The sequence below is a fragment of the Nelumbo nucifera genome, chromosome 3 (assembly GCF_055504915.1).
Source record: "Nelumbo nucifera cultivar China Antique chromosome 3, China Antique-T2T, whole genome shotgun sequence".
In the NCBI taxonomy this organism is placed as follows: Eukaryota; Viridiplantae; Streptophyta; class Magnoliopsida; order Proteales; family Nelumbonaceae; genus Nelumbo; species Nelumbo nucifera.
In genome coordinates, this window is record NC_142651.1 from 29,385,081 (window position 1) to 29,397,082 (window position 12,002).

A 12,002-nucleotide genomic window follows, 5' to 3' on the forward strand; every position below is an offset into this window, starting at 1 on the left:
TCCTTTGGGGTTTCCGCCTCTCTCCTTTTGGACACTAGAGCAAGGAAGGTAGCATTCGTGCCTAGTGAGATTTTCCCATTGCAATGGAACTCAAAAAACACCTCCATCAAGTCAGCTTCTAGGATCTGCCAACAATCTTGATAAAAAGCTATAGAAAAGCCATCAGGACCTAGAGCTTTATCTCTCTCCATTGAGAAAACTGCTTCACGGACCTCCTCTACAATGAAATTCCTTTCAAGAAACGCAGCTTGGGTTTCAGGCACTCTAATCCAATCCAAATCTTCCAAGTTTAGGTGGCTGTCACCTACGGTGGCAAAATTTGATTTAAAGTGATCCACAAGACATTTAGCAATTTCCTCCTCCCTGTCTATCACCCGACCTTCAATCTCAATGCTGATAATTAGATTTTTTCTTCTTCTTCCATTTGCCAAAGAGTGAAGAAAAAAATTGTATTACCATCTCCTTCCAAGAGCCATTTACATCTTGATTTTTGTCTCTAAGAGATTTCTTCCTTCCTAAGGATCCTTTCTAGCTCTACTTTTAGGCTCCACCTCTCTGTTCTATCCTCCTGATTACATTCTTTTATGGCCTCCTTTTGATCTAGCTCCTCTTTCCTTTCAACGATTCTTCCTTTCTACTCCAATCTTCCAAATTCTTCTTTATTCCACTCTTTAATCCTTTCTTCATAGACTACATATTTAAGGTTTAAAATTTTAGAATATTATTAAAAACTTTTCAATATTTCATTAAATCATCATAATGGCTTACCATTTTGATATGATTTACTTACCAAGTAACTATAATTCAAAAGAAAAAGGAAAATGCATATAAATATAAAAGAACATTCTCAATCTAATCAAAATATATAGTAGCAATAAAGACAAAAGTCAAAATGGCAAGTAACTTGCATATTTATGAAAGAGAAGGTGGCTAAAGACCAAAAGGGAGACAAAGAGAAAGATACCTATTACACTCTCATAATTTTCGCATATTTGATTTATACAGTTTTTTGTTGTGGTTTTTTGAGCCTTAAATGTGCAATTATATTTCTTCTAATGATTTCTTGAAAGTTTATTAAATAATCCCACATTTTTAGAAAACTTTCCTAATTATTTAGATTTTCCAAATATCTTAGTGAAATTAGGGAAATATCTCCAAAATATTTCCAACTCTACATGGTGAAATGTCCATCTGTATCGAAATTGCGAACCATGGTTATAACAGCAAGAGTTCTTCCCTAAACTTATTTCTACCATGCTTCCTTGCTTGAATACTATTTCCAGCTTGATCTTCATTAGACTTGCATCTCCATCTTTATTCTTCATTATTAACCACCCAAATTACCTTCCTTCGACCTAGAAAACCCACCACCAGATTTGAAAGTTGCAGTACCCCATATCTGTCCCGTCAAGTTATATGTAGGGAGAAAAAAAAACAAATATGCATATATGTATTTCTAGATGCACTGAAATGTTTTCACATATAGCATTCTTTTGCTCCCAATATATTCTACACCTCTTCTCTACTCTCTCTTCTTCACAGACCTAAATCAACAACTAGATGTATGTAGCACATATACAATTGTGCTGCTTCGAACCATCAAAGACAAGAAATATACCACTTTTTCAACTTGTGGGGGCTAATGTTATGTGCATGGTTAGAAGAGAATTATAAACAAACAGTATGGTCATAGAATCAATAGACTCAATACAACACAAAAACATAAGGAAATGTAGCATCGAGCTTTACAGAATGCAATAAATAGCATATTGATCATCATCATCATAATCTAAGCCTTATTCCAACTATATGGGGTCAGCTACACGAATCCTGTTTCACGATTCTGTTCTATTTAGATCAATAAATGGCATATTGATCTAGATTAAAAATACAGAAAGTCATATTACAATTAGCTTGAGGAGACATATACTTAGAAGGAAACATAGTTCTATATAGAATTTTTTGCAAATAAGAGAAAATCCAACTAGTACTAGATGCATAGCACAGATGGACGATAAATTGTATCACAACTATTAGGTTATGCTTTTAAGTCCAGTAACTCAGTATAACCAAAACAAGTAGGAAATGAAGTGGAAATACACACACAAAACTGAAGAGCTAAAATGAAGGGGAAGGGGATATGAAAGACATTACTTCTCTATGTGCAAGCAACAGTCTCAAAACTTAGGGGCATCTTTAGACGAATCCAGGAACATACCTTAATTAAATTAAGTACAATAATTGGATTTCCATATCTCTTTGCCAGGTCTTCAAAATGCAACTTGGTTGCCTGGTATGTAGGATCATATCTTTGCACTGGAACCAAAAAAGAAAACAAGCATCCAGCAGTTATGAGCTCCAGCTAGATCTAACAACAAAGAAAATGAGCATTGAAAAATGAAAAAAAAAATGGCATCATCTGGATGACCATACAGATTATATCAGGCTTAGGACTGAATCTAGAAGCTTCTTGAGACCAGAAAAGTGGAATTGAACCACGCATTTGAACTACAGAACTCATTTTTCCCTTGCATGACCCAGCTTCTTCATCAAGGACTATCTGTTCAGTCTCAACATCATTTGCAACCCTGCCCCGGTCATTCACACCCCGTTTCAAATAGCTGTATTTCATGAAAAATGAAAATGAATAGCATACTAAAAATATCAAGACACTTATACTAATGAATAGCATAGGAAAAATATCAAATGGCCCCTTAGTACACCCAGAATTTGCAAATGCTCAATGTAACAATTCCACATCTGCTTTCTGGTCTATATAGGAGTCATTTTCAGAATCTCATATTAATTAAAAGCTTTAGTTTGTGTTTTTGTTAATGTTTTACTAGACTTGGGGTCTGTGTGCTACCTCATCACTCCTTCCATCTACTGTAATTCAGAAGTTTTCATTATTTAAAAAGTTTCTTTTCTTTTATAATTTACTATCAAAAAAAGGTGTTGTCAGAAGTGAATGGACATAAAGTTGGTAACTGAAAAAGAATTACTAGTAAGCAAAAAGTTAGGCCTATTCTTTTTAGGAGAAGATTTCACAAGGAAAATATTGTTAGAAATTGAAGACAGAAGGGAAAGGAGCTACCAAACTAGTGTTTTTGTTGAGTCCAAGAAATGTGTCTTCAGTGGTGTGGGTTGGGATAGAAGAATTTCTGAAAGTTTAGTGGCGTGTGGTGAAGGGGAAGATGAGATTTAAAAATTAATAATTTTAGTTTAAACAGTGGAGTTGAAGGTTTTGTAGCAACCAATATTTTTTATGAACGAATGGTATTTTATTAAATAGAGATAGAAATAGTACAAGCATGAAGCACCCTAAGAGGAGGCATGAAGTGTAACCTCCCCTTAAAGGTGGTTCCAAACCCAACTCTTTTCAGATTACGGTTACAAAATAGCCAAAAACAGAGAATCCCTTGAAGCCCCTTGTTTAGCTAAAGAATCTGCCAAAGCATTTGCCGATCTACTAACCCACTGAAAGCTAACTGACATCTCATAAGCCATTTGACTTTTTTGATGGTGTCCCTATATCCCCAAACAACAGTTTCTTGTAGCAACCAATATTGTGAGAAGGGGTGGTTGGTGTTTTCATATGAGATGATCAGGAGTGCAGGGTTGTGACTGTGTACTCGATTGGATGAACTACAATGTGGTTAATTGTTGATTTGTTGTAGAGATGATGCTTAGTGGATGTTTCAGTCACAGTTCCTGTCTTTGCCATTTGAGATTTATAAAATGATTATATTGGGTGTCTATTATCAAGGGGTGAATGGATGATTTGTTTTTCTTCTCCGAACATAGTTGTCAAGGCATCACTAGATGTCCGCTTAAGCATCACCCAGGCAACTAGGCACCCTTGGCTGGGACACCTTGCCTCAATGCCATGGTTTATATAGCCATTAGGCACAAGACAAGCACCTTATTGTAATATTATTGCTATGGCCACATCTTATTATTATGTGTGTTAATACATCCTATAATATACTCTTTTATAAATATAGATATATGTGTATATTATGTATACTGCTTATACTTTGTTTAAGGGTTTTACCATTAAAACATAAAAGACCCAATGTTTTTAAGAAGAGAAAAGGAATTAAAAAAGAGAAGGATAAAGAGGTTTTTTCAATACTCCTTCATGTTAAATAGAAAAAGAGCTTTGCCCCTTATTCTTTTTCCTTTTTCATTACTCTCTTAAAAGTTTTTTATTAGCATAAAATCATAACCTTCTTTAGTAGCTAATAATTTTTAACATGCAATCAATCAAAATACTTATTATGATAGAGTCATGTTTGAAAATTTGAAATTAATTGATTAAAAATGTCATTGTCTTTTAGATACTATGATCTGAAAGCAAATTCAAATTATTTAGTGAACAGCATTGCTATTTTTCAATTTATATGCATGATAATTTGTAACATAAAGTTAGGGAACTAACCTGAAATTTTTTTTTTTTTTTGCAAAATCCTATCACCCAGTCAACTAGGAACTCCACTGTCGCTTAGAATCACCTAAGCACCTTGACAACTATCTCTCTGATGATTACTTGTCACCTTTTCTTGTACTTTCACTTTTCTTTTAATGAATAATGAATTTAAATCTTTACTATCAAGAAAAAGACTAAAACAGAAGATGTAACATATCAGCCACCCAAAGTTACTTGCACCACAACATACCGCGTTCCTGCAAAATGCCGAGAACGTCTAGAAATGAGAGAAACACTGAATTCCCTCCCAAAAATTGATAGTTTTACCTGCCATAAACAAAAAAGTTCATGACCCTTAAAATAGTTGTAAGATCTTACACCTAGTTCAGAGTATGTTCAACACCTTGCAATCAAGCAATAATAGTAATCCGAACAATCAGTAACAATAATTACAATGAGTAAATAATTTCAAACATATAGAGATCCAATTTCACTTGGAATCAAATTCTTCAAACATTTATTTATATTTGTAAATTAAATAATTAGCATAACTTATTTGTTAAGCTGAAAAAGTAGTGAAGTCAAAAAATCTGTAGCAAGATAAAAAGGACTTTAACCATAGAAGGATATATGCAATCATAATATATTTTTGATAAGCATATACACAATCATAATACATAAAACAAAAAAGAAATAATGTCTGTTGCTTGGATGGAAACAGGGCAACCCCCTTGTGCTGAAATCATGCTGCAATTAAAAGACCATGCACAATATTAGGAGGGGTGGACTCGATATAAACCTAACCCTTCGCATTTTTTTCTTTTTTCACAAAGTGGTCATTCTCAGACTCAAATCCATACTCTCAAACTTGCCATCCCAAGGTTTTACCATTACACCAAGCAACGGTATAATGTTACACTGCAGTTACAAACTCAAAAAGAAAAAGAAAACGAAAAATATGCAATCTCAGAATTTTAACCAATATTTTGTTTTCTACTGATTTTTTTTATCAATAACAGAGATTTCATTAAATGATTAAAGACTGAAAATACATAGAAAGAGAGCTAAAATAGCTTAACTCCCCATAACTGTCACTAGACACCCAAAAAATAAAAACAATTATAGCTGAGCCCAAAAAACAGAACACCTATTCACCCCTTGTCTAGCTAAGCCATCTGCAAAAGACTGAAAGAGTTTGCACTTCTCTTTATCCATGTGCATTGGACTTCCATGTCTTTGGTCAACCATTTAAATTTTCTCTTTTCATTGCTGTAGCTCCATAATCTTGAGTTGTCTTCTTTTAACTAGTTTATTACAGTCTCAGTCTCCTTCTATGATCAGCTTGTTTATGTGCAAATCCTTAGCCCTTTGAATCCCTTCCAGAGCTGCTAAAATCTCAGCTCTCAAAGAGTTTCCTATTCCAATTGGCCCAGAAAACATGGCTAGCGCATTCCCTTTTTCATCCCTCATGACTCCCCCAATACCGGAGGGCCCTGGATTGCCCATGCTGCTGCCGTCAAAATTCAGTTTGAAAAAACCAAGAGGTGGGGGGTCCAGTAAGAGCTTCAGACCTTCCTAGCTGAAACTGAATCTGCAATTTCCTTCCAGTTCCTAAGCAGGTCATCTACTGAAATTTCTGCAAATAGGTCCAAAGTCTTCAGCCAATGAGTTACCCTTACATGAATCACTTTTATCACTGCTTCCACAGTTCTCTCCTTCTCTGAGAGGATCCTTAAGTTCCTTTCTTCCCATATAGGCCAACACACTGCAGCCCTAACACATCTCCATATTATCTTTGCCCTTTTTGTTGGCTGGTTAGAAGGAAAGGAGGTAAACAAGCTTTGCACATTCGTTGGAGAGTTCCACCTGCACCCAAACAAAGAAGTAAACCATTCCCAAATAGAATTTGCAAATTGATAGGAAATTAGTAAGTGAAACCCAGACTCACCAGCAGCTTTGTAGAAGACACACCAATGAGGAGACAAACATCTATTGGGTCTTCTTCTTTGAAGCAAATCTCCTGTATTAACTCTTTCTCAAAAAGCCTCCCAACAGAAACTTCTCACCTTTGGAGGAATAGGTTTACACAACACCTCTTTAACAGGGAAAGACAAGCCAATAGAAACTGTGTTATGGCTCTAAAGAAAGATGCACAAGTAAAGGTACCCGGGGGAGAGAGGGTCCAAATTCTATTGTCTGCCTTTGATGGCTCCAGGAAAATCCCATTAAGGATTGAAACAAGGGATAAGGTACTATCCAATTCTGTGTCCCTGATATCTCTTGTCAGTCCTAAATTCCAACCAAACCCGGAGGTAGAGTTAGATGGTACAAGGAAGGTAGATATTGGTTCATTCTTGAAGGTAGAGATAGCAAAGAGAGTCGGAAAATGTTCTTTTAAAGGGGAATCCCCCAACCCAAACTTGTTCCCGGAATTTGATAAGGTGGCCAAAATGCAAGTCATACCTGATCTAGGGAGAAAACTGAGGCAAAATAGCTTGTATTGCTTTCCATGGAGATGCCCTTGTAGCCCTTGCCAGAATGCCAAAGTCCCATCCATTCTCTACAAGCCCGTGAATACTTCCCACTACCTTAACCCACAACTTTTCTTTTCATAGTGAGAACCCCCACAACCATTTCCCTAATAGAGCCAAATTCCTCTTCCTTATGTTCCCAAATTCCTCTTCCTGTGGTCCTTTTTCTCTTCCCATGGTTCCCAAAGGAAATCTCTCATTAATTTTTCTAGCTTACTAGCCACTCCTATCGGGATCTTAAATACCAACAAAAAGTAAACAGGCATGTTAGCTAACGCAAACCTTATTAGGGTAATTCTCCCTCTAAGAGAAAGATAATTTTTCTTCCATGAGGCAAGTCTCTTCTCAAATCTCTCCACTACTGGGGTCCAAAAGCCCCCTCTTTGTGGATTATCTCCCAAAGGCAGGCTAAGGTAACTTAAGGGCCAGTTGGACACTATACACTCCAAAATATCAGCAAACTCTAGTATCTCCCCTTGCCCCAAATTAACCCCCACTATACAACTTTTCTCGAAATTTACTTTAAGATTTGACATTTGCTCAAAAAGTTGTATAGTGAGTTTCAAGTTCCTAATCCAATCAATATCCCCACCTTTATAGAAAAGAATTGTATCATCTGCAAACTACAAGTAAGTGGTACATTCTCCCTCCCAACTCTCCACCCCCTAATTAGATTCCTAGAATCTGCTCTAGAGATTAGCCTCCACAACACTTCTACAACCAAGGTACACAAAAAAGGAGAAAGAGGGTCTCCTTGTTGGCCTCATAAAAGGCAATGAATATGAAACACAAAAAGCAAATTTTCATTATATGCTAATGCATTTTACCAGTGTTATAGTATCATACAATGCATTGAAACTATTGGTATTTGATGAAAACCACCACATCATCCCACTAAACTGATAGCTATATTCATTGTCTCTCTATTCATATGGCCTACTCGGTGTACTTGCTTTACAGGTCAACTGGAAAGCCCATTTTACCAGTCAGATGGATCTCCTTTATGAGTCCAATCAGAAGTCCATAGACACTCACATCAAGGAGTGAACCTAGAATAGAAGGATGGGCCAATTCCAAAAAGTTTAAGGGTTCCTTTTGCGTTCTTCTGCAATCCCTCTTCAAAAGGACTTGGAGATTTATGACTTTAACAGAAAATATCAACTGGACTTAAGTTTAAACAGTGTAGAAGGATTCACGTAGTGAACCCCAAGTGTTAGAACAAAGCTAGGTTGAGTCAACCTAAGCCAAGTGCCTCAACTTATTATCATTTGCTCACGAAGTCAAAATTAAGAAAAGGCTACAAAATAAACAATAACAAGAATGAAATAGGCAATGAAAATACCTAATTGTGGCAATAACCAAACCAGCTAAAAGCTATTTTGGATTAAGGAATAAACATGTAACAAGTATTCCTGATCCAGAAAGAAGATCCAAAACCATTCATACTTGAAAACCAATGCTGCATACTTTCTATGATAATGCACAAGCAGAGGATTCATCCGATAATGGAGAACTGAGATGGAGCAAAAAGATGAGTACCTGTTTAAAATGTCCATGGACCAGTGCAATAGTCCATTGAGTGTTATTACATCTAGAACGAATTGCTTGTGTTAGAAATGCATTCCATACAAATATGTTATCATATGGCATCCTTTCCTCACCCACTGCTGTGACATTTTTCTGTAGGCTTCGCATTATGGGATATGTATAACTATAGAAAAAGTCTTTGGTCAATTCCACACTGGACAGGAGCTTCTTATACCTACAAACAAGGAAAGAAATGTGTTTGACTATATCCAGCAAAATTAGACAGATATTCAAGTATAGGAGATGGCTACTTATTAATGATCAAGAATATAGCTTGACAAACAAGTAGACAGTTTGCTGTCCACTAAAGAATTAAAAAGGGACAAGGAAAAAAGAGAAAAAAAATTCCACTCATCAACTGATAAAAAAGAAAAAGAAAGAAAAAAATTCTTCCAATTAAAGCAGACAACAAAGACATTGTCCCAAATAAAAAACAAAGACATAAGTCACTTAGAGAAGAAATAAGTGAAAAAGAAGAAGAAAACGATAGAAAAGCCAGGCTAGAACCAGAATTCACTAAACCGAACTTTTATTTATAAAATCAACTTTTCTAATTACAATTACAATGAATTTATTTATAGACATAAGGGCTTGGATCTTCCTTTACAAACTCCAAACTCAACTAGGGAAATTGACCCAAAACAATTTCCAATTGTTTTAGAGTTTAGAACTAAAACAAACCTATAGGTAATCCATAGGGACTCCAATAAGGACCAACTCCTAAAAGATAACAAATAACCTGTCCTTGTTTTTCTTTCTTTTTTTTATTTTGTTTGAGCATTACATGACCAATAACCCATTAATAGTTCTACTAGAGCTAAACAAACCAGAAAAGATAAATAAATAAACTCCAAGAGAGCCCAAGAGAATAGAAATACTGAAATCCTGTAGCAGACTGAATGGCAAAACAGGATTCATGTAGCCAACCCCATATAGTTGGGATATAGCTTGGATGATGATGATGATGACAGTTAAAATACATAAGACTTACAAGGTATTGGTCTCATTGGATAGATAACTCAATAATCCATCTATTGACACCAAAACTATGTAAAACAGATAATATTTGGCCACCTGAAAACTAGGCAGAGAGGAATAATGGCACGATTGCAACTTTTGAACTTTTCAAAAATCCAAGTGAGCAAACAGAGACCCAGCAGGTTATGTAGATATATAAGCAGAGAGAGAGAGAGAGATGAAAACAGTTGTACGAAGGGGGAAAAGCTGCCAACTGGAGAGAATAGAATAATAATCTCTCCCAGTCAACCAAGGTTAATTTATATTGAACTTATAAAGAATGAAGAATTGCATATCTGCCCCTCTTTAGTGTGTTAAGTCCTATAGACCATAAGACAGATTTATTTTCGTCTTCTTCGAAGGCTGTTCATGATATTCACCTGAATAGTGGGAGACAAGAGAGGACTCCTATTCGGGGATGGTCATTCAAGGGAGAAGAAAGGGTGAGAAAGAACACAGCTCTGTACCTGAGGACAAAGAAGGTAAAAGTTTTCAAATAAAATAATTTGAGAACTTACAACACCCATAGAAAGAGGAAGAAGGAGGTTTGGGAGTGGGTGATTACGAAATTTGTGGGATCAGAAAAATCGAGGGTCTACGATCGTCCAGAGGTTGAAACAAGGTTAATGGAGACAGCTATTCATGCTCTTCCTTGGGTTTCTGAAGAAGGCGGAATTCAAGAGAGAGCTACTGTCAAGGATTCTGTCGAAAAATCTGAGAAAGAAACTTTCAAATCTTCAGATGGGATTAAGGAGGGTGTTAGAATGGAGGAAACAGCTGAAATGGGAGAAAATTCTGATAAGGGAGGAATTCCATCAAAGAGCAAGGTTTTCTCATGCAGCTTTGATAGCAAGGAAAGGACACAGGAAGCGGGGGAAGTGACAAATGTCAAGAACTCTAAGAGGGAGGACAAAGAAGAAGGATTGTGGTCTACAATTTTGATAGGAAAGCTGGGGATGGACTTAGGCAGGAGAAGAGTCGAAACTGATCAGAAGTTGACTAACTCTGAGAAACACAAAGCAGCTTGGAAAAAATCGAGAGGTTCCAGTAGCAGGCAGATTGTTCATGTAACCAAGGTTTTTCATCTTCTCAAGGTAGGGTTGATCAGGGATGGTCCTTGTTGTAGATTTAAGAGAATCTACAAAAGGAACGGATCAAAGGCTACTACAAGACTTCAGAAATATCAGGCAAATAGCATTGACGCAATTTGTATAGAAATTGATGCAGGCAAGAAGCCTCAGGGTATCAAGTCAGTTAATCAAGATGAGGGAGCATTCACAAGGGAGAGGGAGGAAAGGAATAGGACAGAGTCTTCTGGGAGAAGTTTGGAGGAAGGGAAGGAGATAATGAAGGAGAAGCCTATTGACAGTGGGGGAAAGGATGAGAGAAAAGGAAGTGCCAAGGAAGTGATTGGAGAGGAGAGCAGAGAGGGGGAGAGAGAGATAGGAGGGAAGAAAGCCAACTCCAAGGGTGTTAACGATATGAAAAGGGAAGAGCCGATATTGATAAATTGGTAGATAGACAGGTGGCAGTTGGGAAATATCTTGGCCTTTTTCTTTTGGGGAGGAGAGGTGGTGGTGAGAAGGCAATAGAACAATTTGAACAAAATATAAGACAGGAAAATAACAAGGGAAGAGCAGCTGGGGAAGGGGATGGTATTTGGGAGGAAAATGAAGGAACGGAGACAGATATCGTTGATGAAGAGTGATGGAAGATATGGTTTTCGATGCAAGCAAGAGGGTGAGGTTTGGAGGTCCGTGGATGCTATTTGTTGGTTCCCGGGTTCTTGCTGTTTCTTTCGGCATTTATTATTGGTTTTTTGTTGTTTTAACTCGGGTTGTTTGGGGTGTTAATTGTCTAGGGATTTTTCTTGGGTTTAGGAAGCTTGTTCGTTTTCTGTTCTGTCTGTTGGTTTTTTCTTGTTTTATCTCGGGTTGTTTGGGGTGTTAGTCATCTAGGGATTTTGCTTGGGTTTAGGAAGCTTGTTGGTTTTCTGTTCCGTTGGAGGTGTTCTCTCAACACTGTCATTGGCTGTAATCGTTTTTCTTTTTTACTTATCAAAAAAATATATAAGTGAAGTGCCTCATCTACCCTTACTTAAGTTACATTGATAAAACAGGTACTATGTAAGGAGCAGGCAAATAAGTAAAGATAATAAAGACATACTTCATTAATAATCAGGGACATTTGTTCAGACAGAAAAGAGACCTGCTTCCTCTCTCTACTTTAGCAGGGCGGAATTTACCATTCCCACCTTCAGTTTCCAAAACCCTACAGACCATATATCATCCATTGCCTTACAGTGTGCATATTGTATGCCTGTTTATGCATGCTCCCAAAATTTCTCACATGGAAGTTGTTGAAACTTGAAAGGAATCCAAGCTGTCTCAAGACATGTCTAGGAAAGGGTTTATTGTTTAATAAACATGACAAGTTAG

At 36.7% G+C, this 12,002-nt stretch overlaps 1 protein-coding gene across 1 annotated transcript in view; it reads right to left on the minus strand.

Annotated features, from left to right (window-relative positions):
* Positions 1 to 12,002, minus strand: part of ATSAC1 (Phosphoinositide phosphatase family protein) — a 34,394-nt gene that overhangs the window by 16,591 nt on the left and 5,801 nt on the right. Inside the window, exons 4-7 of the mRNA XM_010275925.3 lie at positions 8,500 to 8,722; positions 4,680 to 4,756; positions 2,434 to 2,621; positions 2,219 to 2,316 (exon numbers count right to left, since the gene is read on the minus strand). Of these exons, the coding sequence (XP_010274227.1) occupies positions 2,219 to 2,316; positions 2,434 to 2,621; positions 4,680 to 4,756; positions 8,500 to 8,722 (586 nt within the window). The remainder of the gene's footprint in view (positions 1 to 2,218; positions 2,317 to 2,433; positions 2,622 to 4,679; positions 4,757 to 8,499; positions 8,723 to 12,002) is intronic.